Below are 26,784 nucleotides of genomic sequence, written 5' to 3' on the forward strand. Positions count from 1 at the left end.
CCAATCATCAACCCAGATGCTCAAACGCCCGGGTGCTGCTGCTCCCGTAGTCATCCATGGTATAATTAATTTCAACAAGTCTGTAGGCTGGGCCATTTCTAAAAGAAGCAGAGACTGTATTCTCAGATGACATGTACTTTAAAAGAGAAATGTTTTTTAAAAAGTGCCCATTAATTTTAATACAAGTCTGCCCCCTGTGGGTGATGAGGAAAAACAAACCAGTTTATCTAATCATCAGTGTATTGACAAAGAAACTTGCTTTTGCCTCACTATTTTAATGAAAAAAACAAAAACACAACAAAAACAGAAAGCAATTTGCACCAAAACTTTCTGTAGTAAAGTATTTCCCAGGTTAAAATAGTTTAAGTAAAAAAATTTGTTTAAGTAAAAGGTTTAATCTTCTTATTATTAGCATTAGGTCATTAACACGCCTCATAAATGATTATATATCATTAAGTACAAGTCTGAATGTTTCTTAGTGTCGATTGGATCATTGAGTCGACCTTTACACATGGTCTGGGACTCTGAGTGTTCTACATGACAAGTTAATAATCTCTAGTGTCAATGCAAAAGTGTCCCGCCGCATCCCGGACAGCAACTACTGTCATGTCCACCTAACTGACTGGACAATTGCTCTAGACAAAAAATAACCTCAGTGTGAGTGCACTCTGAGATAATTCTTTTGCTAATCCGTTCCAGTGGCAGAGATAAAAGCAGCTATCTTTCATATCGTCTTCTGTAATCCAATCTGAAGGTTCATTAGCAGACAACACAATCAAACATGGTCTTGAGGTAATTTCCTGATTTACAGACTTTCTTTTTTTCTTCTTTTTTTTTTTATTGCTCCTTTGAGAAAATAACACACTTCATTAGCTTTTTTTTTTTTAAGTTTTAGTCCAGATGCGCAGATGTTGTCTTGTCTTGGGGGGAAAAAAATGCATACACCGATCAGCCATAACATTAACAAAATTAACTAGGTTTTGGGTTCCCTTAGTGTCACCAGGCCGACTTCGGTCCTTCTTTGTGTGTGTGTGTGTGTGTGTGTGTGTGTGTGTGGCTCCACAGCTCCTCTGGGGTGTGCTATTGTGTCTGCCAGTAAATCCTGGAGTTTGGTGTCATTGAGTCATTGTGAACTTTGGTTGAGGTTTTATACGTTAACTCTGGTACGTAACGCTCGAGTCACACGTCAGCGGCGTCTGCAGTGACAGAAAGCCACAGGATCAGGGTTAAAATATTGTGTGCAAGCATTAGTTAAATTACAAGTACTAGATAATTTTATATACTGATAGAGACTCTCTGCCTTAATACCACATTTATCACATTTACAGCTTTTGGCAGATGCCCTTATCCAGAGCGACTTACATTTTATCTCATTATACATCTGAGCAGGTGAGGGTTAAAACTGCAGGGGATTGAACCTGAGACCATCCGATCAACACTTTAATCACTGAGCTTCCACTGTCCACTAAACCCGATAATGGTAGCTGCAGTAAACCGTCTGAGCAGGTAAATGTGCCTGAGACATAACTATGAAAGAAGGGTTTTGTCTATACATTGGTCAGAACTCTTTGTTTCAATGATATCTTCATGTTTCAAACATTGGAGGACCCAAAACCAGTCTCATATCATTGTCCATACAAATTTAATCAAAATTTTGCAGTACTTATATATCTGCCTGAAGTTTAACCAGCAACCTAAGTGAATAAATCAAACTGTTGAGTAAAAGCGATGTTATGAACAGGGTTTAATAATATAATCTAGTTTAAAATAAGACACTAATAACCTACTGTCTCAATGTAAACAAACAACTGCACCAAGAGATATTAATTAGAAAAGCTAAACTGAATGTTTTTACTGGGATTGGTTTATACAGTATTTTTGCATTTGCTGAAATAACAGCGCTAAAGTGGTATAAGTGAATTTTAACATGCTGGAGTCATTTTAACAAAACGTTTAGGAAAAATCTTTATCAGATCTACTTTTTAAATTTCTCATCATTCACCATGATTCACGCTCTGATTACCGAACAGGGATTGTATTCATTTGGCTGAAAACGAAAGAAGTACAACAAGGTTTAAGATACGCAACCTTACAATATTGTATTTCTTTGTATCAATAAGTTAGCAGTTTAAGCTCGGTAGCAGGTTATGTTCCCTGGTAAGTTTGTTTCAGAAGGTTATTCAGCATGGCGCGCCCTTTTAATGATGATCCTGTGGACGTGGAGGCACAAATTATACAAGGTTTTTTTTATTTCCTAATGATTATTTGAAAGAGCATTATTGGTTTTCAATGGAATTGTTAAATTACTTAACACATCTCTTGAAACTGCATATTGCAAATGTCACAAACCTGCGCTTAGAAAACATTCTGTACATAGCACTTAATTTTTTTTGCATCAGGACATTTTTTGTACAATGTGGGCGATGCAGAGCATGTGGGAAAGGCAACTGTATGTCTGGCACTTAAACACTTCTGACACACGTGTACAGTTCCTTGGCCATAAACCTCTGTGTGTTATTAGAGGAATTCCACAGAGTGGCAGGTTTGTCCTTTGTAGTAAAATCGATGACGCATATTTAATATGTAGTCATATTATTTTTATCTACTGTATACATGTATTCATCCTGCGCACACACACACTTGATCCTTCCATATATGACTTTCTATGTCAGGGTTTCCAAATGTAATTGGGTGCATTTATGGCACCCACATTCCTATTAAAGCTCCTTCAATAAATGAGGGAGACTATGTTAATAGGAAATCTATTCACGCATTTACTCTGTCTGTTATTTTACCCCCCTGCTGTACAGAAAGACAGCAAAACATTTACGTAGGCTTCAACCTGAAATAATAATATCACTGATTACATTAATGTTCAAGACCGACATACATCTGAGACAAGTGTCTGAGACATAAACATGTAGAACAAATTCATTATAAATGAAATCCAGCTGTTAGTGTAGAGCAAGCTGACAGGGGGCGGGGCCAATTTAATTGGATGAATCATGAAAAATATTTTGTTTTTTGAGGTTTTTACGACTATTTGCATTATTAATATTATTATTAGTGTCAGTGGTGTTGTACTCCCGTATATCTGACAGTTATATTAATATATTCAAACCTGCAGGCGTTAACAGACCGTTACACCCGCAGCTCGTGCCGGCGCTCGTGCACCGTTAGCCGCTGTGGCTAACCGAGTTAAAGCGTAAACGTCATCAAACTGAACGAGTTTAACCTGAGAGTCGAGTGACGTAGGAGCTCCGGAGGATGATTCCTTGCTCGCCGCCTTTGTTGTTGAACACGGACAGGAAGTACACACTACTTCCGCTTCCGGTTTCAGCAACTTTGTTCTTTCCTTTTTTTAATATACAGTCAGGCAAAAAAATTATACATACTTCAGGAAAAGAAAAAATGTATGATGTATATATTATGAATGTATTATAAATAATATTATCATCATAATATTATCAAGTATAGCAATATATAAGGTATAGCAATTTAGTTTAATTCAGTTTTCTCTTTCCTGAAGTGTGTATACATTTTTTTTTGGCTAATTCTGTATATATTTATATATTTTTATTATAGTTTTTTTATTTAGTTAATTTTTTTAAATTGTTAGAGAGAAATAAAAAAAAACGTACATCAGAATAGATATCAACAAAAAAGAAGCACATTTTTCTATAAACCAAGTACAATTGTGGTTATTAAAAATGATAATATTTCATAATATTAATGTAAAATACATTAAATAAAATGTTAAACAATATAAACAATAATAAATACATAGTGTTTATTCAAAAATAATATCCATTGCAGGTCACACAAGTGCAGACAATCACTCATACTATGAAATTGTTTAGAATTTCCAGTTAGCTAAATAGTGAGCATGGGCGGCTCAGTGGTGGGTTTTTCACCCGCCATGTGGAAGCCTCGGGTTAAATCCCCACCTAATGCTCAACCCTCAGCCACTGGATGTAGTGCTGTTCCCAAGCCTGGGTACAACAGGAGGGTTGTTTCAGGAAGGGCATCTGGCATAAAACCTGTGCCAAGTTATTTTGCAGATTGGATGGTCCGCTGTGGTGACCCCTCTGTGGACCATCCAGCAGCTGAAAGACCAAAAACAACAACCAATTAGCTCTCAACTGTAGGAGGAAACCGGAATTCCCAGAGGAAATCTACCAAGCACGGAGACCCTGGTAGGAGTCCACATTGGTAACCACTATGCCACCATGATCTCACGGTGTATAAATCCCAAGAGATCAGCAGTATCTTAAATAACTAAACCAGCTCATGTGATAATAGTAGTAAATATAAAAATGAAGCTGGGTAACAAGCCCAGGGTGAGGCCCTTAGCACACACGGTTTCCACTTGGATAGATATTAAACAATTGGAAAAGGTTGGGAAGAAAAACAGTGAAAGTGCAAAGTGTGACCACTAGATGGCTGTAAAGCACCAAGTAAATTAAATAAATTCAATACAAAGACAATAACAATATATTGTATATTAATATACAGCAACGTATGGACCAGACAACCAACACCAGAACTACAAAAAACCCAGACTAAAAGAACCCGAGCCCTGACTTGCCCTGAGACAGCAAACATCCAGCAGGGTCGGTCCGTTGACTTCAGTAGAGGCTACGCTTCAGGGTTTGGGTTACAGAAACTGCAGCTGTTGAAATGGTGAAACAGGATAATTCTCTTGAAGTCGCTCAATGTTGCGCATGCTGTGACCCTCACCGCCGATCCTGTCTGGGATGAGCCCCCTCTGGGGTGCCGTCTTTAAGATCCTGATTTACTCATTCAGGAATTTTATACCTAAAATGTGACCTGGATACTAGGCGAGAAAGAAGTGATTAAAACATCACAATGATCTTCAAACGCATTTCAACAACACTTCATATTTTATTTTTAGAAATGAATTTAACCTGCATGTATTTGGTAAGGAAACCAGAGTACGTGATGGAAACCCACCAAGCACATGGAGAACATGCAAACCTCATGCAATCCTGGAGGTGCGAGGCATACGCATTACTATTCATAGATTTGCAATCAAAATGGCAGGAAACCAGCACTGCAGTGGAGACTTATCCCTACAAACATACATTAGTATCATTTTTATATGTAGGGAAAAAAAAGCTGCTTTTAGTCATTTTGTAATTATTTTGGACATTTAATATTTTTTTATTTACCTGAAATGAATGTAAATATTTATGATATTTAAAAAAAAGGTAAACGTGTCCTAATTTATCACAAATATTGATATCATCCCAAGGCCATGCACTAAAGCAAGGATGAAATAGACACTATTTTATGGCAGATTAACCTTTCAGGAAAGAGCAAGTACGTTAACAACTGCATGCAGAAGACTTTAGAGCACTTCATGCTTCTGTCTGCTGACGAGATTTATGGATATCCTTTTTTTTTTTTTTTGCCAGACTTGGCTCCTGCCCACTCTACCGATAACTGGTTTGCTGACCCCGACATAACTGTGCTTGATTGGCCAGCCAACTCACCTGACCTCAAACCCCATAGAGGATATGTGGTCTATTTTTAAGAAAGATGAGAAGAAATACAGATAATTTGTAGGCTGCTTTTAAAGCCACTTGGTCTTTAGAAACGCCTTAGCGATGCTGCATTGATGCCTCATTTCATAGCAGAAGAGCACAAACCAAGCATAGAATGCATAAATGTTCAAAATGGATAATATTTTAAATTGTATTTTGAGACACCAGAGTTTTGATTTTCATAAGCCGAAAGCTGTAATAATTAAAGGTAAAACAAAAAAAGACCTTGAAATATTCAAGTTGTGTAATGAATGTAGAATATACAATGTGTTTTCCTTTTTTTTATTGAAAGATAAGAAAGTAAAACTTTTCTCTTCGTTTTTTACAACTGGAAAACAAACTGGTAAAAAGGACACCAAATACAAGTACAACACTAACAGGAATAAAGTGTTTATAAATGTTTTTTATTAACTAATTTATAACTATAAAATTATTAATAATAAGAACAAAATGAAACAAGAGGGTCCTGCACACCCTATAGTGCTTGTGCCCTTAAAAGAACAACTTATAATAAAAGGAAAAAAATGATAAGAACAAAAAGAACAATTTACTGTATACAGAAAAAGAACAATATGAACATATTAAATGATATAAAAATTATAAATAATTAAAATAACACTTTTTTAATTATAGAAAAAAAACTTGTAATTATAGTAAAAGATAACTGCAAAATAATAATAATAATAATAATAATAACAACAACAACAACAACATTAATCCAGCTGGGTCATTCCAAAGGCCCCCTGTTGCATGATGACCCTGTGCATGATGAGGTGAAGTGTTAGGTGTTCTGCTGTTTCAGAATTACCATCCACTTCCCTGGGGCCAGAACTCAAAACCTCCTCATCTGTGGAAGAGGATCAAATCAGTTGATTGAGCTGAAATCTTTGTGTACAGTAAATTTAATCTAAAACATCAACTTTGTTGACTTTATCATGATGTATAAGAGACAAATAGGACGATTTTTAATTTGCCCGCTTCATGATTACCTCCTCCTCAGCGAGTCTGGTCGTGATCTTGACCCTCTGTGGAACAGTCGATCAAACTAAAGTGATTTAGCTGAAATCATTATTTAACTGGCAGGGGTCCCGGCCCTCTGTGGAAGAAAGGATCGAAATGGTTGTGATTTAGCTGAAATCTTTATTTAATGTAAGAAAGTAAGAAAGAAAGAAAGAAGAAAAAAAGTCACCTGCACAATCAACTCTAATGACTTTATTATTGGTGTGAAAGTGTAAATGGATATAACGATTCGAGGTGTAAAAGGGAATTCTTCCAGATTATTTAAAATCTTATCAATCAACATATTAAAGTTTTTTGTCATGTAAAGAACAGAAATGTGCAGATTAACATCTTAAAATTTTATGGTTTTACTATTATTATTATTAGACAGTTTCCATCCAAACTCGCTCAAGGATAATAAAACTCCTGGTGAATTCCACCATCTTCGCCGCATTTGTGATGCATTTGTGACACATTTGTGTGTACTTTGTGATTTAAACCCTCATCACAAGGTAGGAGTATCATACTGAACTACAGGAACAAATGCAGGTAAGGTAAACACAACAGCAGATAAGATAAGCACAAGACCACAAGGTTCACAAAGTACCTTTATAGATGACCGGTGCCCCGGGACGAGCCGACTCCCATGTGATGAAAAGCTGGTAAGAAGAAATTAGACACAACTTAATAATGGAAAATGTAAATAAACTAGGTATTTCTGTAAATGACATCCAGTTGAAAACTATGGAACTGAAAATTTGATCAAACTTAGCTAACAAAAAATCAGTAATATTACAAGTTATTGACAAAAAAAAAAATCAGGATAATACTGGTAAGTGTGTGTGGAGATAAAAAATGAGTTCTAGCTAAATAATGAAGCCATGTCCTATTCGCTCAGTAATATCTCTATATAAATATTTACATAGTTACCTCACACACTTTAAAGTGTTGCTAGGATACAGCGCCTGACTTGCATATGTTACAAGTGCACTAAACATTTCAGGTAAAACATAGAGCCGTGCTGAAATTTAGAAAAACTAATTCAGGTGGCGTGGACGCTAAGCAGTTGATCAATATGATATTTATGAATTAATAATTTACCAGCCACAATACCACATATGGGTAAAATATTGGTTCTCTAAAACAACATGCCAACATTAGGAACAGAAAAATTATGGAAACACAGACGAGACAATCTTTACTGGTTGAAGTGATGCTTGTTGTCTCGCTGTTTCGTGATTACCTCCTCAGCGAGTCAGGTCGTGGTCCCGGAGACTTTAGAAGAGTTGATCAAATTAATGTGATTTAGCTGAAATCTTTATTTAAATGGTATGGGTCCCAGCCCTCTGTGGAACAGAAGATCAAAATGGTTGTGATTTAGCTGAAATCTTTATTTATTGTGTACAAAATTAACCTGGAACATCAACTCTGGTGTCTATTATTGGTTGATGTGATGTTGACAAATCCTCCTCCTTTTATACATAATTGTACAGGTGAAAAAATTAATACTCGAAGATTATTTAAAATCTTAGCAGTTGATCAATAAACAGGTAGTCCCCGACTGTGTTCCGGTAGCACGTTCGTAAATCTGATTTGTTCTCAAGTCCGACAAAGTGAGTCTTACACGCCTTTGACACAAATATACAATGTAAAGCATACCAATCCACTTAACTAAATATTCCCCCTTGTGTGTGTGTGTGTGCTCTGTGATGGATTGGCACCCTGTCCAGGGTGTACCCCGCCTGGGATAGATTCTAGATCCCCGCGACACGGAAAACAGGATAAAGCGGTATAAAAGATGAGTGAGTGAGTAAGATGGAGATAGTCCGATTCCCTTCCATTCAACCTTCATGCTTCAATTTTTCCCTGGCCTATATTTACATTTTTCAAATTTAACAACCCTGAGTTGCCCTGCCCATGCTGCACCACAACAAATAAACCCACCCCCATACTGTGTATTTGCTGGGCTTATGCTGAACAAAAAAATAAAAAAGAAAAAAGAACACTATAAACGCGCGATGACGACATATACACATTCCGCCGAACGCTGCAAATGCTTTTGCGCATGCGCGCAGAAAAGGAACCCGCGCAAAAAAACGAGCCAAAACTATCAGGGCAAAGACAGCCGGATAGTACCCGCCTCCAGTCTCTGATTGGTTGGTTTGGTCTCTGCCGCAGTCTCTGATTGGCTGGTATTAGGGTATAGTTGGAATGCTGCAACAAGTTAATTGAAGCTAGCGTCGAGGGGGGGAAATGAGCACGTGCGCGAAAATACTATTTAAGAAAATAAATAAAAATCTATAAAATATTAAAACAAAACGAACAAAAAAACCCCACAAAAAATAGGTCAAGTATATATTAAAATTTGGTTTTGAAAGACAGGACAAATATTTTCCCTGTAGGCTAATACATAAGCATGATTTGGCATGTTTGCATGGTAGAGATGTTATAACCCTGCAAATATTATACATTATACTGCTTTTATTTATGCATACATATCAAGAGAATGCTAAGTCAAATCATTTTAATAATAATTTAATGATGATATTTTATGGACCGAGGTCACTCATAGCAGCGCCATGCCGTTAATTTCCGTTAACTAAAATATCATTAGCTAGCAACAGTTAGCAAACTGCTTTGGCGAGCTATGCTAACTACAATATCAATGCTAAATAGTTCATACTGACTGACTGATGCTCTCACTTTATAAGAATTACGCTATCTTATTATAAAAGACACACACAAACACTACCTAGCTTCTTACCTCCTTCTGCTCACTCAGTTGGATCTGTCAGGAGGTTTCTGTGTTTCAGGTGATAAAGAAATAACGGGCGGGGGGGGGGGGGGGGGTTGTTGCGAGTAAAGATGTGATTGGTCCATCTGACTGTCAGACTAGAAAATGAACCAATCGGCTGCTGTTTCTGTTTTACTGAGACAGTCGTTGGGCAATTTTTTTTTTTATTTAAATGATGGGTTTAAATTTGGCGGCAAGGTAGTGTAGCGGTTGAAGATGAGTGAGTGAGTGATAGTGTTTAAATTTAAATATGACGACTTTTTTTTTTAATGTACAGCGCCATCTGTTGAATTTTTAGATGAACTAGTGATTTTTTCATGGTCGATTTTTTCAATTAAATTTCAAAGTAGCATATCTTCTCTTCCCATGACCTATTGTGATAAAAGCCTATATGTTACCAGAAGTTCAGCCAAATACACCTGTAAAAACCCCATTAAAATTAGTTCAGTAGTTTTTACGTGATGTGTGCACAAACAAACAGACCAAAACCAAAAACCATCTCGATGTGTTCTAGTACGTCCCCCCAAATAATTTTTTCACAAATATCTTTAATGTACAGTCACTGCAACTGTACAGTTGAAAAATACAATATTTAGGAAGTTCTCTCACTCACTCATCGCCTATATACCACGTTTTGAGCTTTATGAAGGTTTTTCTGATCTCTCATCGTCTTCCAGTGATGTTCTTCTGCTCTTGAAGGGGGTGTGCCGCTCAAAACACCTCGAACGCCTCGCTGCAGCGCCGCCGTAAACCTGCTGAGTCATGTCGAATGTCTCTGTGGCAGATTTGCAGGGTTTCAAGCAAAATGTCATGTTCTAACTTGCTGTCCATAATGAAATAGCAGACGTGGTAACACACATGGTCGGAAAAGCACCTGTGTCTGTGTGTACAGCCTTGTACTACAAAACTAGTCTCGTAACTATTTGATACCTTCTATGCAAGGGGGAGATGGTGGTTGGGGATTGATCATTAAAATTCATGAGCAAATTGGAAACATAATATATTGGCCTCCACAAACTGTGGATTGTACTGTCAGGGTGATATTTTTTGTCATGGTATGTGGTATTGGTATTTTTTGGTATTTATGGTATTTTTGACATGAACTAAATTAAGTTCTTTTTCATTTTTCATGTTAAAGAAAACCAAACTGATAATTACATGTACTGTACTGTGTGATTGACCATCTCCATCCATGACTATATTACCGTCAAAAGTTTAGATTTTTTTTCTGCATTTCTGGATTTTTTTTTTCTCTCATAAAGACCTTCCCTGGAAAGCAGACCCAAAACGTTCTCTCTGCTGCAGAGGAGACGTTCATTAAGAGTCACCAGCCTCAGAAATCACCAATTAACAAACAGCACCTCGGATAAGAGTTAGCATTTTTGTTTTGCTAGTTGGTCATGTAAAAAATATATATTTCTGAAAATAAAGTTACTGTAATTATTTTTAGTTTAAATTCTGCATTTGTATAGTATATATATATATATATATATATATATATATATATATATATATATATATATATATATATATATATATTATACAGTTGTGTTCAAAATAATAGCCTGTTGGAAAAAGCGAGTAAAGCTTCATATCCATATAATAACTTTTAATTTAAATCACACAAATGCATCGGACATCTTTACAAAGTGATGAATTTACCGTTTAAACAAAAATGCTTAAAGTTTAATCTTTCTTGTGCATCTTTGAACTAATATTTAGTTGTATAACCATGCTTACTAAGAACTGCTTCATATCTGTGACAATTGTACTACACGCCACAATTCCACATTTCTTGGTTTTGTCTGGGGATTGGGCTGCCACTTCATAACGTCAATCTTGTTGGTCTGGAACCAAGATGCTGCTCGCTTACTGGTGTGTTCGGGGTCGTTCTCTTGTTAAAACACCCATTTCAAGGGCATAAGACAACATGACCTCTTTAAGTATTCTGATGGACTCAAATTGATCTATGATCCCTAAAATGTGATAAATAGGCCCAACACCACAGTACGAAAAGCTTCCCCATATCACGATGCCTCCATGCTTCACTGTCTTCACAGTGTACTGTGGCTTACATTCAGTGTTTGGGGGCCTGACAAACTGTCTGCGGCCTCTAGACCCAAAAAGAACAATCTTGCTTTCATCAGTCCACAAAATATTGCGCCATTTCTCTTTAGGCCAGTCAATGTGTTCATTGGGGAACTGTAACCTCTGTCTTTTTTCCAACAATGGGACTTTGCAGGGACTTCTTGCTGCTAGCTTGGCTTCACATAGCCGTCTTCTAATAGTAACAGCACTCACAGGTAACTTTAGATTAGTTCTTTTGATCATTGGCGAAGTCTTTGGCAATTTTGTTATTCTTCGATCTATTCAAATGGTAGTTTTCTGTTTTCTTCCACCTCTTTCTGGTTTTGATCTCCATTTTAAAGCATTTGATATAATTTTAGCAGAGCAGCCCATCATTTTCTGCACTTCTTTGTATGTTTTTTTCCATCTCTAATCAACTTTTGAAGCAAAAAGTACGCTGTTGTTCTGAACAATGTCTGAAACGACTCGTTTTACTCTGAGAGTAATGCACAGGACAACCTTTTCTGCATTTATCCTTAAATAAGGGGAACTTGTTTGACACCTGTTTTTCACAGAAAAATTTACCTTTCTAATTGAACTCCACACTGCTATTATTTGGAACACGCCCCTTTTCAATTAATGATTACATTTCACAGAATCAAGTGTATCCAATCATGACTGTTGGGTTGTTGGTTTTCTTTTCCTTCACTACCATGAAGAAATATAATTTCTCCCAAAAACAATTACTAATCTGGTTACTGATGTTGGACTGCTATTATTTAGCATTAAGGTCTCTTTACCAGCAGAAATAATTTTTACATCCGGACTTAAAATACATGTTAATTTTTTTGTAACCATGGGCAAAATGTAGCCTAATGAACTATATATTTTTTTTATATTCTAAAAAAAAAAAAATAGCATAATTGTCCTTATTTAATTAATACATTCCATTAGAATATTTAGGTTTAATTGTGACAAGCAAAATGAAAAGTTCACCTAATTGTAACATTTTACAGTAATATAATTATATATGAATACATATATTATAATTATATTACTGTAAAATGTTACAATTAAACGAACTTCATATGAACATGCAGTGTAGATAAAAGCAAATAGTAGTATATACATTTAATTTAATAAAAACAACTGCTGTTGACTTGTTTATGCAGCTGCATAGTCAGTGTTTAAGATGTCTGTGGTATCAGATGGAAGCAAAACATTAATCTGATTATTTATGTCTACATCATTTAAGCCAGTGGTTCTCAAACATTTTCTGTCATTCCCCACTTAAGGGGGTGGGCGAATTTTCTAGCCCCACTTGTCAACAAAATGATAACGAAAACGGCCAAGTGTACTATTTATTGAAAAATAAATTTCTAAACCAGTAAGATCAAATAACACCAAGTTCAAAACAGATAAAATACACGTGCAATTGTTATAACAGTCTTACTTTGTCACTTATTTAGAGCTTTCTTTCAAAAAAGTTAAGTGGCTTATTAACGTGACTGGGGTGTGTTGTCGATAAGTGTCTTCCTACTTTGTCTCGTGCTGTCTGCTGCCAGCGGTTTAAGACACAAAACACACAGAGGTCTCTCCTCTGCCCTCACATCCCCACCATGAATCCAAGCGCAACATAGGCTTCATCATGTTTTCCTTTCGGCTGGATTTTTGGTTGATTAGGCTGATGATGCTGAATCAACTGCTTTTTTGTGGTCCATGTAACAAATGTATCCATTGATGTTATTATGCTCACTACATACAGTACGCTACTGTGTTATGGTCTAAAATGCCCCCGACCTAGGCCACGGATTGCCCACCTAAATTCATAGGTTTATGGTTTACAAATTACAAATTATAACAAATGAATTAAATTATAACGTGAGCAATATAAAAAAAAAGGTTGTATACGGGGAAAATATATAAATTATATATTTTTCCATATACCACATGTATATTTTTATATTGCTTATTTTATAATAAAAATCATTTCCTGTAATTTTTCACCACAAACAATATTTATTTAGTGTTATTTGTGATAAATAATTTGTTATTTGTACATTGACAAACCCCTGCAAAATAAATGTGCCATAAAATAATCATTTTTGGGGATTTGTATTAATCGTCTCGATGAGTGTCACGTGCCTGAGGGTTAATTATAATAGTAATAATATATTTGATAATAATAAACCTTTGAATGCATGTCCTAATATAATAATTGATAGAGATTATGTAGGGGGGCAATCCGTGGCAGGGGGGCATTTTAGCGCATAACACGTGTTTGTGTCCGCGGTAAAGTTAGTTTGATATTCACATCTCCGAATTCAATAGCTGCGTAAATAAACCCGCAAATAAGATACCCACATATATATATATATATTTCCTTTCTACACTGTCTTTAAGCTACATTCGCCTTAAATTATACATGTTAAAAAGCATAAACACCATTATTCTCTACGACGCAACGAATGATTTAGGGATCATCGCAAAAAGCCGCACACCAACAAAAAGCGTAGAACGATCTTGATCTTCCCTTCTGTTCAGCACCTGAAGGATCAAAAAGCAACTTTGTTGCATAATGAAAAGTTCATTATGGGTGTCATTATTTAGTTTCGAGTGTCCGATAAAGAAAATAAAGATTAAATAAATCAATTAAGAAAAGCATGAATTAGAATAGGTACTTTCCTATTATTTTCCACTAATTCTCTCCCGTTCATTGCCCCCCACCTGTCATATCTGTATTCCCCACTAGGGGGGCGCGCCACACAGTTTGAGAACCACTGATTTAAGCTGAGAAGCTCCACTGTTTATCTTTATGCTAGCTGATGTGTGAGGACGCGTTTGGATTTATACAGGATTATCAGGAAGGCCAGATCATAAATCACACACTCCGAACTGAGGGATAAACATGGCACATCATGATACATGAAGCTGTCACAATACAAGCTTTATATGGATTTATAAATACCAAAATGGCCACTACAGATGCAATGAATTGTGTTAAAAATATTGTCAAGAAACGTATTCATGAAAAAAAAAAAAAGACAATAACGGAGGAACTGATTAAAAAACAAGCTGGACGGAAAAAAAAGCTTAACTGTATTGTCATCTTGTGTAGTAGTAGTGACAGAACTACAATCCTGTATTGTTTTTTTGTAATGATGTGTGAAATTGTCCTGAACTATAGACGTGCTTGTCACACTTTAGGGGGCGTGGACATAACACCAGTAAGCTTTCACTATACAGCAGTTAGAATAAAAAAGGAAGATCCATAAAAAAAATTGGCACCAATATCTGTTTTAATAAACCTTTAATAACCATAATTAAAAGAGATACAAAATGCTGAGCTTTTCCATTATTCAACAAATACACCAGACTTCCAAAAATAAACCTGTCTCTCGAATATGATCTTACCAATACGGTAAAAATGTATACAGCTACTCTACGAAGTATCTTGATGTAAAACCTAGTCAGGTAAAAGCATACGGATAAAACAATTTGACAAGAAAACAAAACAGAACTGGTACTGAGTTATGGGAAGTATAAAAGGAACTGACATGCAAACTGTGCGTGAAGTAAAATGTGAACATGATCAATCAACTGCTCAGAATGGAGGAGAAAAAAAATAAAATTAAAACAAAAATACAAAATTGGTCCAGAACAAGCCCGAGATATAGGTACAAAAGACTGAGAAACAGTAAAAAGTGTTAAATACAAGCTAAAAACAAAAGAACATGCATCTATACAATGTGAAATCGCGGTCCTGGCGTGGCGATGATGTCGCTGTAAGGCTCGGTTTGGGACAGATCCACGGCTTGCTGTTTCTTCAGGACGAGGAAGCTGTAGAACTTGGCGGCTGCTTGTTTTCTGTTGTTGTTTCTGCAAAGCTCCAGCAGGCTGATGGACTGGATTCCGGTCTTAGCCACCACACGCTGGAAAACAAAACAAAGTATTTCCCATCAGACACACAGATGAACAAAGTTTTGATTTGAGTAAAATTTCTCAGCTATTGGAAAACATTTGGCTGAAAAAGCCTCAGTAGACTCTAACACGTCTGCACAGAAGATTCCTCATTCAGGCTCGTCCAGCTTTGGAAGAATTGCTGCTTCCACGAGGCTAATCGTCATCACTTGTTTTGGTCCTTTTAATTGAGATGAACTTCTCTTTTTTTATATATATATTTTTTAAATATAAAATTAAAACGACTATGGAACGTTCAGTGTAGCTGCTAGAAAGGCTAATGGTGAAGGTCGGACCGAAATCTTTGTATGGAAAAAAAAATTACTTTCTGCAAAAGGCTTCAGGAAAATAAATGAAGAAATGCAAACAGTATATCTCTGCAAAATGCCTATGTTTTACACAATTTTATTTTTATGATTATTAATTATTTTAAGATAATTTACTGCTATTAAATAATGAATGCACTGGAATTGCAAGGCAAAACTAGAACCAGATGAACTGTTCCTCAATCTCAGTTTAGCAGCACTTTAAGTGTTCAAATTAATACCTGAAGTCCATGCAGCATCTGCTGGGTTCTCTTGTTCCACCGTCTCTCCTCTTGATCCTGGTCTCCACCTTGTCCTTCGCCCTCCTGTACGAATCAAATCATTACATTTCAAATCATCACTGCATCTCAGGTAAAGCAAGTGCTCCATCTTGTGGCCATTTCTGAATCATCAATTCTACTAAATAAAGCCATGATCTTATAGCCGAATCCTAGTGTTAGAACTAGAAATGCGGCGCTCACCTCCTCCTCCTCGCTGTCCTCCTTGTCCTTGCTCTTCTCTCCCAGCAGGTCGAGCTCTGGCACGATTCGCGACAGGTTGGCGCTCTCCTCTGGAGGAAGGTCAACCTGCGGCATGTCCAGCTGCTGGGACAACACCGACGGCTCGATGGGCGGGGGCACGGACTGATCCAGTATGCTCATCGTCTAAAAGATAAACGTAATTTTCACTTTCTGCTCGTGAAGAACAATCATGATGATAAGTGATAAAAAAATAAATTTAAAAAAAGGTCTAGCCATGCTCGAGACTCACAGGCAGAGCAGCCTCGGGCTCCTGGGACTTGCGTTTGACTCCACGCTGCCGTGAAGGTGGAGGCATCAGGGTCTCGTCCAGTGCGGTTCTGCTGCCCTCCATAGTCGTCTGCAGCATGCTGGGCTCCTCCACGATGGTTTGATCTACACAAAGAAAAAAAATATCACTTAAATTAACCACTGCACTAACACTTATACTTAAACATCCACACAGTCTCAGAAACAAACAAAAGGTGACCAAGAAAATAAACTTTAGAATAAAAATGTTGTGTTAAATGCTGAAAAACATTGAAGTAACCCTGCCTCATGATAAAAGTCCTCATGGCAATGTTTATTTAGAAAGCTTCATTTTATCCTTGGTATAATAATATTAGAACCCATTTACAGTATAAACAGATTTTAGAAACTCCTTTTCATAACATGCCAGGATTTAAAAATCTACATGCTGGACTCTGCAGTGGTTACGAAGCAAACCCATGTTTAAAAGGAAAAGCTCAAACCAAAAGCCTGAAGCCAAAAAAAACCTTTGCTGTTTACATTTTTCAAAGCTTTCACTTTGTGTCAAATGATTTGTTGCACCAGTGAAATGTGACTTTTCTACCTGCTTTACCTTTCGATCTGCAACGCAACACTAACGGAAATGTTCTGAGCATTAATGTACAATATTCAGTGGACAAAAACAAACAATTTAGGACACAAGATTAAAGCTTTTTTTTTTTTTTTTTAATAAAGCTTCCGTTTTTTTCCTCCTTACCGATAATGTCAGGCCTGAGGCCAAGCTGTTCCTCACGGGGAACCTCTGGGTTCTCGAGCTCCTTCAGGAACTCCTCCAGGCTATCAGCCTCACCACCCTTCCTTCTCTTCCTCAGCTCGTCTGGCACCAATGGGGTCAGGCAGCGTGTGAACATCTACAACACAAGCAGTTATTTTTTTTTTTTTTTTTACCATTTCGCCTCTAACACAGTACTCGTACATGACTGATACTGATTTATGCCTGTGTGACTTTTAATAAAACTTTGACAAAGACAGACATTCAACAGACAATCACATTCTACCATGATTTGTTTCAAACACGGGCTATCGATATGCAGAGAACAGAATCTCCCATCCCGTCTGTTTTGCAGTTTTTTGGCTTTGTAGAACAGCCGATAAAATCATCTTGTACAGGAAGCTCGGGGTAATGTTTACCTGATGACTTGTATCATTTTACAACCAGTTAATCTCACACATATTTAAGGTTTCGGATTGGTGGAAAAAAAGATCAAATAGGACCCCTCAAAAAAATTACTAAATCAAACAGATGGAAAGTTACATGTAACGAGAGTGTGGGACGCTGTGTTCAGACCTTATTTATTCAAAGACTGGCACCCTGTTGGCCTACAAGAGGATAGGGCTTTTTATAAATCTGCAAAAATGTTGGGAAGACTGAATCATTGAGTCTTTACAACATTTATACATTTAACACACTATTTTTAGTGATAATTTAATAAGAGAAGTAAAATGCCCCAAAACCTATTTCAGTCACGTGTCTCTCCTGACCCGATAACGTTAGAGGTGTCATTTATACCCTAATCCCCTGTTAGCGTCATACCTTGAGCAGCCTGCTGTTCCAGAGTGGCTGCGCAGGCAGAGAGAAGAGCTTCTCCACACCTCCAGTCTCCTTCCACATCATCAGCTTCTTGGTGGGTGGGGCCAGATCCAGTGTAGTCACGATGTCGGAGTAGTCGCTCAGCTGAGCACGGATGGTCTTGCTGTCGAGCTCTTTCAGGCTGTCCACAATCAGCTTCCTCTTCCTCTTCGCCTTTGTCTCTTTCACTAAGGACAGAAATTACTTACGATTTATGGAACATTTTATTTTATCTTTATTACTATTTCCATCTCATTTCACTCCAGTCTAGCTTAAGTGCACAAATGATCTTATAATTAATCGCTTCTAATTAGTAAGTATAGTTTTAAATATGGTAAGAGAAATATTTTAGGGGAAAATATTACCAGTTTAACAGCATTCTCAGAAACTGTCACTAACAAAATATTTCCCAAACCACGTTTTTTTTTTCTTCACTTTCTATGAAATCACTTGCCATAAGCAGGAGGTTGGTATTAGATATGTTGAACTTCTGTTTGTTTAGTTTGTTCCTTTACCTGTGATGTCGATGGGCTCGAGAGCGAAGGCCTCTTCCTCGTTGGGCACGAGCGTGGTCTGCTCCGTCTGATCTGTAGTGTTGGGTAGAGCTTCAACTGGACCTGAATCGGGGCTGTCTGGAGCTCCGGCCGCTGATGGAAACATTACACACAGCAGGATTAGAGAGATTGAATAGGATACACAGCGATTGTTCTATGTAGAAATTGCTCAAATTAATTAGCTCACGTGAAAGGTGGTCGTAGTCGTCATCGTCGTCATCTCCGTGGTCTGGAGGCATCATGACGCTGTCTGTGATGACCGGAGGATCGTCGAATATCCCGCCGCCGTCATCGCCACTCAAGAGCTTATCCACTAATAAATTGGCAGGAAAATAAATGTAAGTACTCGAGATTAAAACGTGTTCGGATATCGGCAACGTCTTCTCCGCCCGTCCTTACCAAGAATCCCACCGTCGCTGTTCTCCAGGTTGTTATCACCAAAGTCGTCGTACTCGAGGTTGGCGGATTTGTCGGGGATGTGGGCGGGGCCGGGCTCCGCCTCCAGCAGGAGGTTGGAGGCAGAGGATCCATGAATGAAGGCGGTCTCATCAAAGGGGGCCTCCTCCCTAAGGATCTCCCGGTCCTCAATGCCAAAATCACCTGCAGGACGAGGAAAGGGGAAAACATATAATCATCACTTAACAGGGTGACTTTAAAATAATCTAAAAATGTATACATTATATATCCATCATATACATCTGTCAGGAAAAACAACGCTTAAAGTGCTGCTAAACTGATTTATTATTTATTTTTATTAAAAAAAAAGTATAATGGGTTTTAACTTTTTGCTGAAATTCATATTCTCACCAAAGTGGTCGTCGTTCATGAGGCTTATGTTACCCACTTCCTCCCTCATCGTGATCTCCTCCACTCGGCTCTGGTTCAGTGTGAACTGCTGTGCTACGTCTATATCGCTAGAGGAAGAAAAAAGAAGGGGAAAAAAAAGTCAAGTTACTTCACAGAACATTTTAAAGAAATTAGGGATAATCTAAATAAAAGAGGGGGAAAAAAAAAATCACCATATTAACATAAAATATATTAAATATATAATAAACACAGTGGAAGGTCAAGTTTACAAGCGCAATTCCTTCCTATGTTCGTGACCCGATTTGTTTGTAGGCTAATTTATTTTTTTTCCCCTCCATATGAATACGTGTAAACAGAATTAATCTATTTCTCATCACTATGAACTATATTTAACTTTTATATTTGAAGATATAAACAAATTAAATTAAACAAAGTAAAAAAAACTTAATTATGAACAAAATAACAGTACTAAATATAACTGGCGCAACTGATCACAAAAATCAGAGTTCAGAACATTTTTTGGATCGGAAAAAAAAAAAAAAAAAAAAAAAAGGCAAGCAACTTTTGGTTTTCACAAAGATAAAGTCAAGAAACAACCAGCTGAATAAATAAAATATGTAATACTCAGTTGTTAAATTGCAGCATGTAAAAAAAAAAAAAAAAAAAAAAAAAAAAGAGAGAGAGACCTAAAAACCGACAAAATATAATATTTTTTTTCTTCTTTTTTTAAAGAGAGGATGTTTACAATCTCTGGGGAAAGAGTGTACCTCTTAGCAGTCACTAGGAACTGAAGTGGCAGGCACAACAAAGTGGAGTCTTGCCATCTTTGCAATGTGAGGGTATTTACACTGGCATGCTAAATTTAGCAAATGTGCAAAGCAAGATATCTGTGGCCCCAGTCCAGCTTCTGTTACTGCATTTACTTGGTGTCTGTCTTTATCTGTGGTGACTGGACTATTGATACATGCATTAGGCCCCTTTAACTTCCACTTGTGTTAGATTTGGGGGGGGGGGGGGAGGACACCTGTCTGTAGTGCATCTCCCACTCCACTGCGATATAGTGAGCAGTCACAGTTACAAAGCTTTCCGTAGACCTTGATGTCCACTCGATCACAAAAGAGGATGCATCTGATAAGTCCGCAAGGATTTTGTTTTTATCCTGTTAGTAAAGTTCACGTTGAAGTGGGTATTTAGTAGCGTGGCTCGAGCACATTCAATATGTTTTTAAATCCCTTTGTTTTCCACAACGGAGTACGGCCTCATGTCTGCTGCGATAAACATCCTGATAGATTTGGGAATCGCTTTAGCCACTCCGATTACGGTGCAAAGGGCTGCTTAAATGCAGCGGTAAGCTTGCTGAGGCTGTTGCGGTTTGCACCCTGACGGCACACCAGGGTGATGTGACTGCACTTCAGCGTGGCCATGTATTGCTCGCTTTCTCGTACCGCAGTAACTGTTTTGTCCATCACGCCTTCCTCCGTTAACATTATATTTTACAGGGAAGCTAAAACGCTCCCATGCATGCAATATGAATGACACGGGAGGCTTGTCGGGTTATTCTGCTCCATCCAATTCATTACTTAAAAAGCAATATCGGCGGAATCACTCTGCAATCTTTAAAAATGTAAGACTAACCTGCATGCCGTACCGTGGGTCGTGATCCGCACAGATCACAGATAAACTGCGATTTGTTGCACCCTCACAAAATATATAAATAAAAAAACAAAAAAAAAACTTCACAACACTTAATTTTTACACGTATTGTTAACGCACCCTTCCTAGGGAGACTTGGTTATGTTAAGGAATGGAGGAGGAGAAGATGGGTGGGAAGGAGGTTGGTGTTTGGAAGGAGAGGTCCCTTCCATAATAACACTGGCAAATTTTAGGTGATTTTTTTTTCCCCCTTAACCAATCTGTTCGTGAACCAATTATGCAATCAGAATTTTATGTGCTTAATTGTGCAGCACTAAAATAAATTCAAAATTGACCCAATGTGAACACGGCTCTCCAAAGAAACTGAGAAAGTTATGCTTAGTGACCAAAATGACAAATATTCATTATACCAATAAAAAAAAAATTATAATAAAAAAAAAAAAAAAAAAAAATTGCTCCACCTTTTTCACGATTTTTCCACACAACACTAATCCGTCAACAGTGTGATCACTAATACGGTATTAACCTACATTAGTTAATCATTTAACTAAACACAGGAGACATCTAGGAAACACCTCCCATCAGCCCAACTGTTTAGTTCAGCAGATCTGTTGAGCTGGTTGCTGTATTTTGTTCATCACAGAACCGCATGTTCCTACCAGCGCATTGTACGTGATGAGAGAAGACAACTACAAATAGAAAGGAAAGTTGGGGAAAAAGAAAGGGGGAGAAAAAACCCTCTGTTGGCTCACTTTGAAAATTTTTATGGTGAAGATTACTACTACCCAAAGGAGATTCCTGTTTAACTTCTCCATCATGCCTTGTCTGTGTGCTTTGTTTTTTTTTTTTAAAGCAACCTATGGTGGAAAAAAACAGCAACAACAACTCAAACTTACTCGAGATCAGGAAGCGGCTGATCAAAGTCGTGAAATTCCTCGGGCAGGGTGATGGCGTTGTAGGCAGCCTCGCGATTATCTTCAGGCAGATCCACGACCCCTGAGGCACACACATTTCGTAATTGATTTAAATGCGGGCTTTTCAGCGCATCATATTCATTTAAATTTTAATATACACAAGCTCAGACTATGCTTTGAATAGATGTCACAGAATTTCGAATGCTGCGTGAGCAAGCTGCATGTGTTACCTGGTCGGAAGGCCATTTTGATTTTTATAAACGCCTCGTTACAGTCGGCAAGCAGATACTTGGCCTTCCTGTGGTAGATCCTCACCACCCCCAGGAGCAGGTGACCAGATGTACGAAGAGCCATTTTCACCTGAAAAGGAGGGGGGGGGGCCCGATTAGAGACTTTCTTTATAATTCAACATGCAATGTGCAAGGATTATTCCTACTGGACATTACACTATCCTGACAATTTGTAACTTTGACAAAGGCAAAACTAACAATATCAGATCGTCGCTTAATAGAAAATTGAGTCCTGGAAATAACTCTAGGAACAAACAATAATTAGAGGATTCATTCTTTTTGCTTCCTTTGGTTAAGACTAAAAAAAATCAATTTTTCCCCCCTTTGACCTGCACCAACAGCTTGTGTGGCTTATTAAGTCAATAAATTCCACAATTCTTTAGACAGAGTAAGCAACCCAAACTACTAACCACCACCATAAACAAGCCTGAAATAGGTTTCTCCAAATGTGACTTTTATTCAAACTACACAAAGAAACAGAACCGTTATTTAAAAATAGATAAATTATTCATTCTGTTAAAAGTACACACAGGCAACTGAAATCAGGTAATTTGACACATTTTAAACTTTATTTGCAATCAGTAATGCTTGTTTACAGTTTTTAAGCTATTATACTTTGCTGTGAGAGACCTCAGCGATTATAAAATTAAAACATTAAACTATTTACACTACCAGTCGAAAGTTTGGACGCAGCCTTTTAATTTCAAGGTCTTTCCCGATTTTTATTTCTTTCTACACTGTCAAAGAATCCTGATGGCGTCCAAAATACACAATAATCTTCTTTGAAGAGTTGACACTGAGATCAACTGCCTGCTACTTACGCTCTTTAAAGCCTTTATACGGCTCTAATCTGATGTGCTGTTTGTGAATTAGGGATCTCTGAGGCTGGTAACTAAATTAACTTCTCCTTAAAGTTTGGTCTTGCTTTCCCAGGAAGGTCTTAATGAGAACCAGTTTTATCATGGTGCTTGATGGGTTTTGCAAATGCAGTTGACAATACTGTACTTGCAAAAACTGTTTCAGAACAGCTGACCTTCACGTCTTAAAATAAACACCGACTGTTGCTGTATTGTTTTTACTTAATTATCTAAATCCATGCGTTATTTCAAAGTTTCGCAGTTTTGTTATAGAACGTATGAAATAAGGTATGTCCAAACTTTTGATGGGTACTGTATAAACTGAATTATTAGCTTTTATTTTTAAGAGCACGCGCATCGACTGAGTTGAAGATCTCATCCCATGGAGGCCCTGTGTGGTCTGTATGGGGTGTGAGAGACCGGGGATGGAACCAGACTTAACTTGTGACTGCAGTCGCTCTATAGTTCAGGAATGAAATTTTCACAAAAATTTTGTACCCAAGTCTCCAATAATGCAAGTGCACTCCAAATTAACTTTAACGTTCCCAGTTGAGTCTGGTTCCTCTCAAGGTTTCTTCCTATTGCCATCTCAGGAAGTTTTTCCCCTCGTCACTGTCGCCTACTGCTTGCTCACCAGGGACGATGTGATTGTTTTGATTTACACACATTTTCTCACACATTTCATACTCATTTTCATAATTTTCTTTAAGAGTCTGTAAAGTTGTTTTGCAACAGTGACCATTATTAAAAGCACTGTTGCTTTAATGTTGTGCGTACGCCCAGGAGCCGTTCAAAACCTGTTTGCGCCAGTGGAAAGCCAAATGAATTTTTTTTGTGTGTTTTTTTTGCATTTTGTGCAATATTTAGTGAAGGCATAGCCCCATGGGTCCCAAGAATGTTAGCAAGGACGGTAGGAAGAAGTAAATGGAGCCACTTTTAGTTTAGTTTTTAAAGGGGCCAGTGACAGGAGAAATCATAAATTAAGTTTAAGGAGAGTTTAAAGTCTATTTATTTCTATTTTATTTCATTTACATTTTTCTAAATGTTTTGATTGTTTTTATATGCAAAAAAATTCTTATAGTGTTGGAAATTGATAATATTGGTAATATTTTTAGGGTGGCTGAAACGGATTATATGCGTTTATATTATTTCCTATAACGCAATGTGTTCTGATATACGAGATATCGCATTAAGAACTCGCCTCTTGAACAGATAAAATTTGTATGCCGAGGTTCCATTGTATATAAATAGAAATGAATTGAATCGATGGCATTTTATTAAGAAACAGTTCATCTGGTTGTCCTTTACGCACGTCATCTTAACACACAAACTGGACGTTATTTTTTTTGGGGGGGGGGGGCGGAGGTATTTCGGTCAGTGAACCTCAAAATCAACTTGTAAACTCTAGACTCTTCGTTTTTTTTTAACGGGGGGGAGGGGGGGGTACTATCTTGTGAGAAAAAAATATCTACTAAAATAAATAAAGTAAACAACCCTGAGTTGTTTTTTAACTGACAGTCTCGCACACATCTACTGAACTTGTTCGATAAAAGCAGTGATAATAGTTTACCTTGGGTGAAATGATGCTCTCCACACTGCTCTCCAGGTTGCACTCGAAGACGTGGGCTTTGGTCAGCTTCTTGTCCCAATGGGCCGCCAGCCAGATCTTGGCCAGCGGCCCTCGCTTGCTGAGGACGAAGTGGGCGTAAAACATTGCCCCGGAGTTCACTCAAAAAAAATGTAAGGGTCTGCTAAACCTAGGGGGATTAGAACACACCGCTCAAATCATGATCATAACAATGTGACTCCCCTATTTTTTTTTCTCTTCAACATAAAAAGAATAATCATTTAGGCTGAGAAGTGTATTATGAACCATTTATAGAATTTACACAAATACATAACAGATTTTTATATTTTTTTTAAATACATATAATAAAAAATAAATAACTATAACTAATAAAGATATAATACATACTAAAAACAAAGTTAATAATAACAATAATAAAAAAAAAAAAAGAAACTAGAGCTAACAACAGCTTAACTCAACTGAGCTCGATATGCAAAATAACGTTACTGCAGGCAAAATATCTGGCAACCCAAGTTAAACACAAATCGCCCTAAAAACAACTCAAACCAGATTATTTTCTTCTGAAAACTAACTAGCTTTTAAAATAATCCTTCAAAAACAGCCCACCAGGAACAACAAGTCAATAAAACCAGCTAGATTAACAAATCGACAGGTTTAGCATATTAGCTAGCTAACTAGCTAGCTTAGCATCCAATAACATTCGTTAATATTCACGTATTTCTTCTTATTTTTTTTTTTTTAAACAAACACGCTAAAATGTTTTACTAATCCTATACATGCTAGAGATATAATACATTCGCTTCTTTATTAACAAAACATCAAACTAGGTTAACGTAAAACAAACAAACAAGCGGTTAGCTGCTAGCTAGCGAAGATATTAGCCGCGTAAGCTGCTGTACAACTAGCAAGTGGTTGCAGAAAAAAAACGGCTCCGATATTATTCGCGTTATTATTAATCTTATTGTTGATATTAACGCGAAATCAGACTCACCATCAAATAATATTTTTTCCCGTTCCAGTCCGGAGTGGGAGAAGCTCTCCCTTCCCAGCCCAAAGAGAAGTTTACAACTTGTTTCCCTCCTTCCTCGTCCCTCTCATTGAAACGAACCAAAATGGCGGCCGCTTTTCTTCCTCCCGCTTCAGCGACGCTTTCAAAATCAGCGGGATGTTTACGGTCAAAATTCGCCCGTGGGCGGGACTAACGTGCCTTGACTGACAGCACTGCGCCCGATTGGCACTCGAGCGCCGTGTGATGATTGGCTGAGGGCAACGGATGATTGACTGTTTTCCCGCCCCCCCCTCCTTGTGAACTGTACGGCCGCCATTTTTGTTTTAAACTCCAGAGAAGTGTTGAGGCAAGATGGCAGTGTTGTCTTACAAATTAAAACCACTAAAAAAAATCACATCTCGTTGTCGTTTATTTCTTGTTAAAAAGTATGTCGTTTATGTCTTGTTAGGCATTAATAATGTTTGTAAGACTATGATATTGTTTTTTTTTTTTTTTTTTTGGGGGGGGGGGGTCTATATAGATCTAAATAGATATCTATAGATACTGTATATGTAGGGTAATCTAGGGTCTGTGGACGCCAGGGGTGATTACTATTGCATTTATTCCCATTTTACAACTGTAATAAGAACATTCACACATCCATTCAAACACTACAGGTAATTTGAGAACGGCAATTAGCCTAATCTGCATGTCTTTGGTCTGGTGGGGAAGTACCCTGAGGAAACCCATCAAGCACGGGGAGAACATACAAACTCTATGCACGCAGACCTGAATTTTCACTTTTTCTTCTTCTTCTTTGTCTTTCCGGTGGGTCCTTTTTAAGCTTCGCCACAGCGAATCATCCGCCTCCATCATTTTCACTTTTTCATTTTCATTAATAAATAATTAAATCGGGTTCGATTCCTGGCCAGGTTCAATTCCTGTCTCTGTGTGCATGGAGTTTGCATGTTCTGCCTGTGCTCGGTGGATTTTCCTCGGGTACTCCAGTTTCCTTACACAGTCCAAAGACTGCAGATTAGGTTA

General features: G+C 37.5%; 1 protein-coding gene and 1 long non-coding RNA gene across 2 annotated transcripts; both read right to left on the minus strand.

Moving 5' to 3' along the window:
* Positions 1-5,905: 5,905 nt before the first annotated feature.
* On the minus strand, positions 5,906-9,399 carry LOC128514496 (uncharacterized). The gene is made up of 5 exons (XR_008356463.1): positions 9,331-9,399; positions 7,810-7,912; positions 7,174-7,225; positions 6,557-6,663; positions 5,906-6,414 (listed from the first exon to the last, which is right to left on the minus strand). It is a non-coding gene; the product is annotated as an uncharacterized LOC128514496 (long non-coding RNA).
* Positions 9,400-14,720: 5,321 nt separating this feature from the next.
* rad21a (RAD21 cohesin complex component a) lies at positions 14,721-25,901 on the minus strand. Its single transcript, XM_053488280.1, has 14 exons — positions 25,744-25,901; positions 24,735-24,921; positions 22,248-22,377; positions 22,000-22,099; positions 19,451-19,557; positions 19,043-19,243; positions 18,831-18,956; positions 18,605-18,736; positions 18,054-18,277; positions 17,217-17,370; positions 16,464-16,606; positions 16,175-16,357; positions 15,935-16,018; positions 14,721-15,359 (listed from the first exon to the last, which is right to left on the minus strand). The coding sequence occupies exons 2-14, from the start codon at positions 24,876-24,878 to the stop codon at positions 15,168-15,170; spliced, it is 1,920 nt and encodes a 639-aa protein (XP_053344255.1). The 5' UTR covers positions 24,879-24,921; positions 25,744-25,901; the 3' UTR covers positions 14,721-15,167.
* Between the last annotated feature and the right edge of the window lie 883 nt (positions 25,902-26,784).

Source organism: Clarias gariepinus, chromosome 26 (genome assembly GCF_024256425.1).
Source record: "Clarias gariepinus isolate MV-2021 ecotype Netherlands chromosome 26, CGAR_prim_01v2, whole genome shotgun sequence".
Lineage (NCBI taxonomy): Eukaryota > Metazoa > Chordata > Actinopteri > Siluriformes > Clariidae > Clarias > Clarias gariepinus.

What these genes read in the sequence shown, in the direction of transcription:
- rad21a (XM_053488280.1), bottom strand. Translation starts at nt 24,878, where the DNA reads ATGTTTTACGCCCACTTCGTCCTCAGCAAGCGAGGGCCGCTGGCCAAG. An exon ending in CATGAACGACGACCACTTTG is followed by an intron (nt 19,244 to 19,450) that starts GTGAGAATATGA and finishes CTCGTCCTGCAG; the next exon opens with GTGATTTTGGCATTGAGGAC. An exon ending in CCTCAGGCCTGACATTATCG is followed by an intron (nt 16,607 to 17,216) that starts GTAAGGAGGAAA and finishes TTCTTTGTGTAG; the next exon opens with ATCAAACCATCGTGGAGGAG.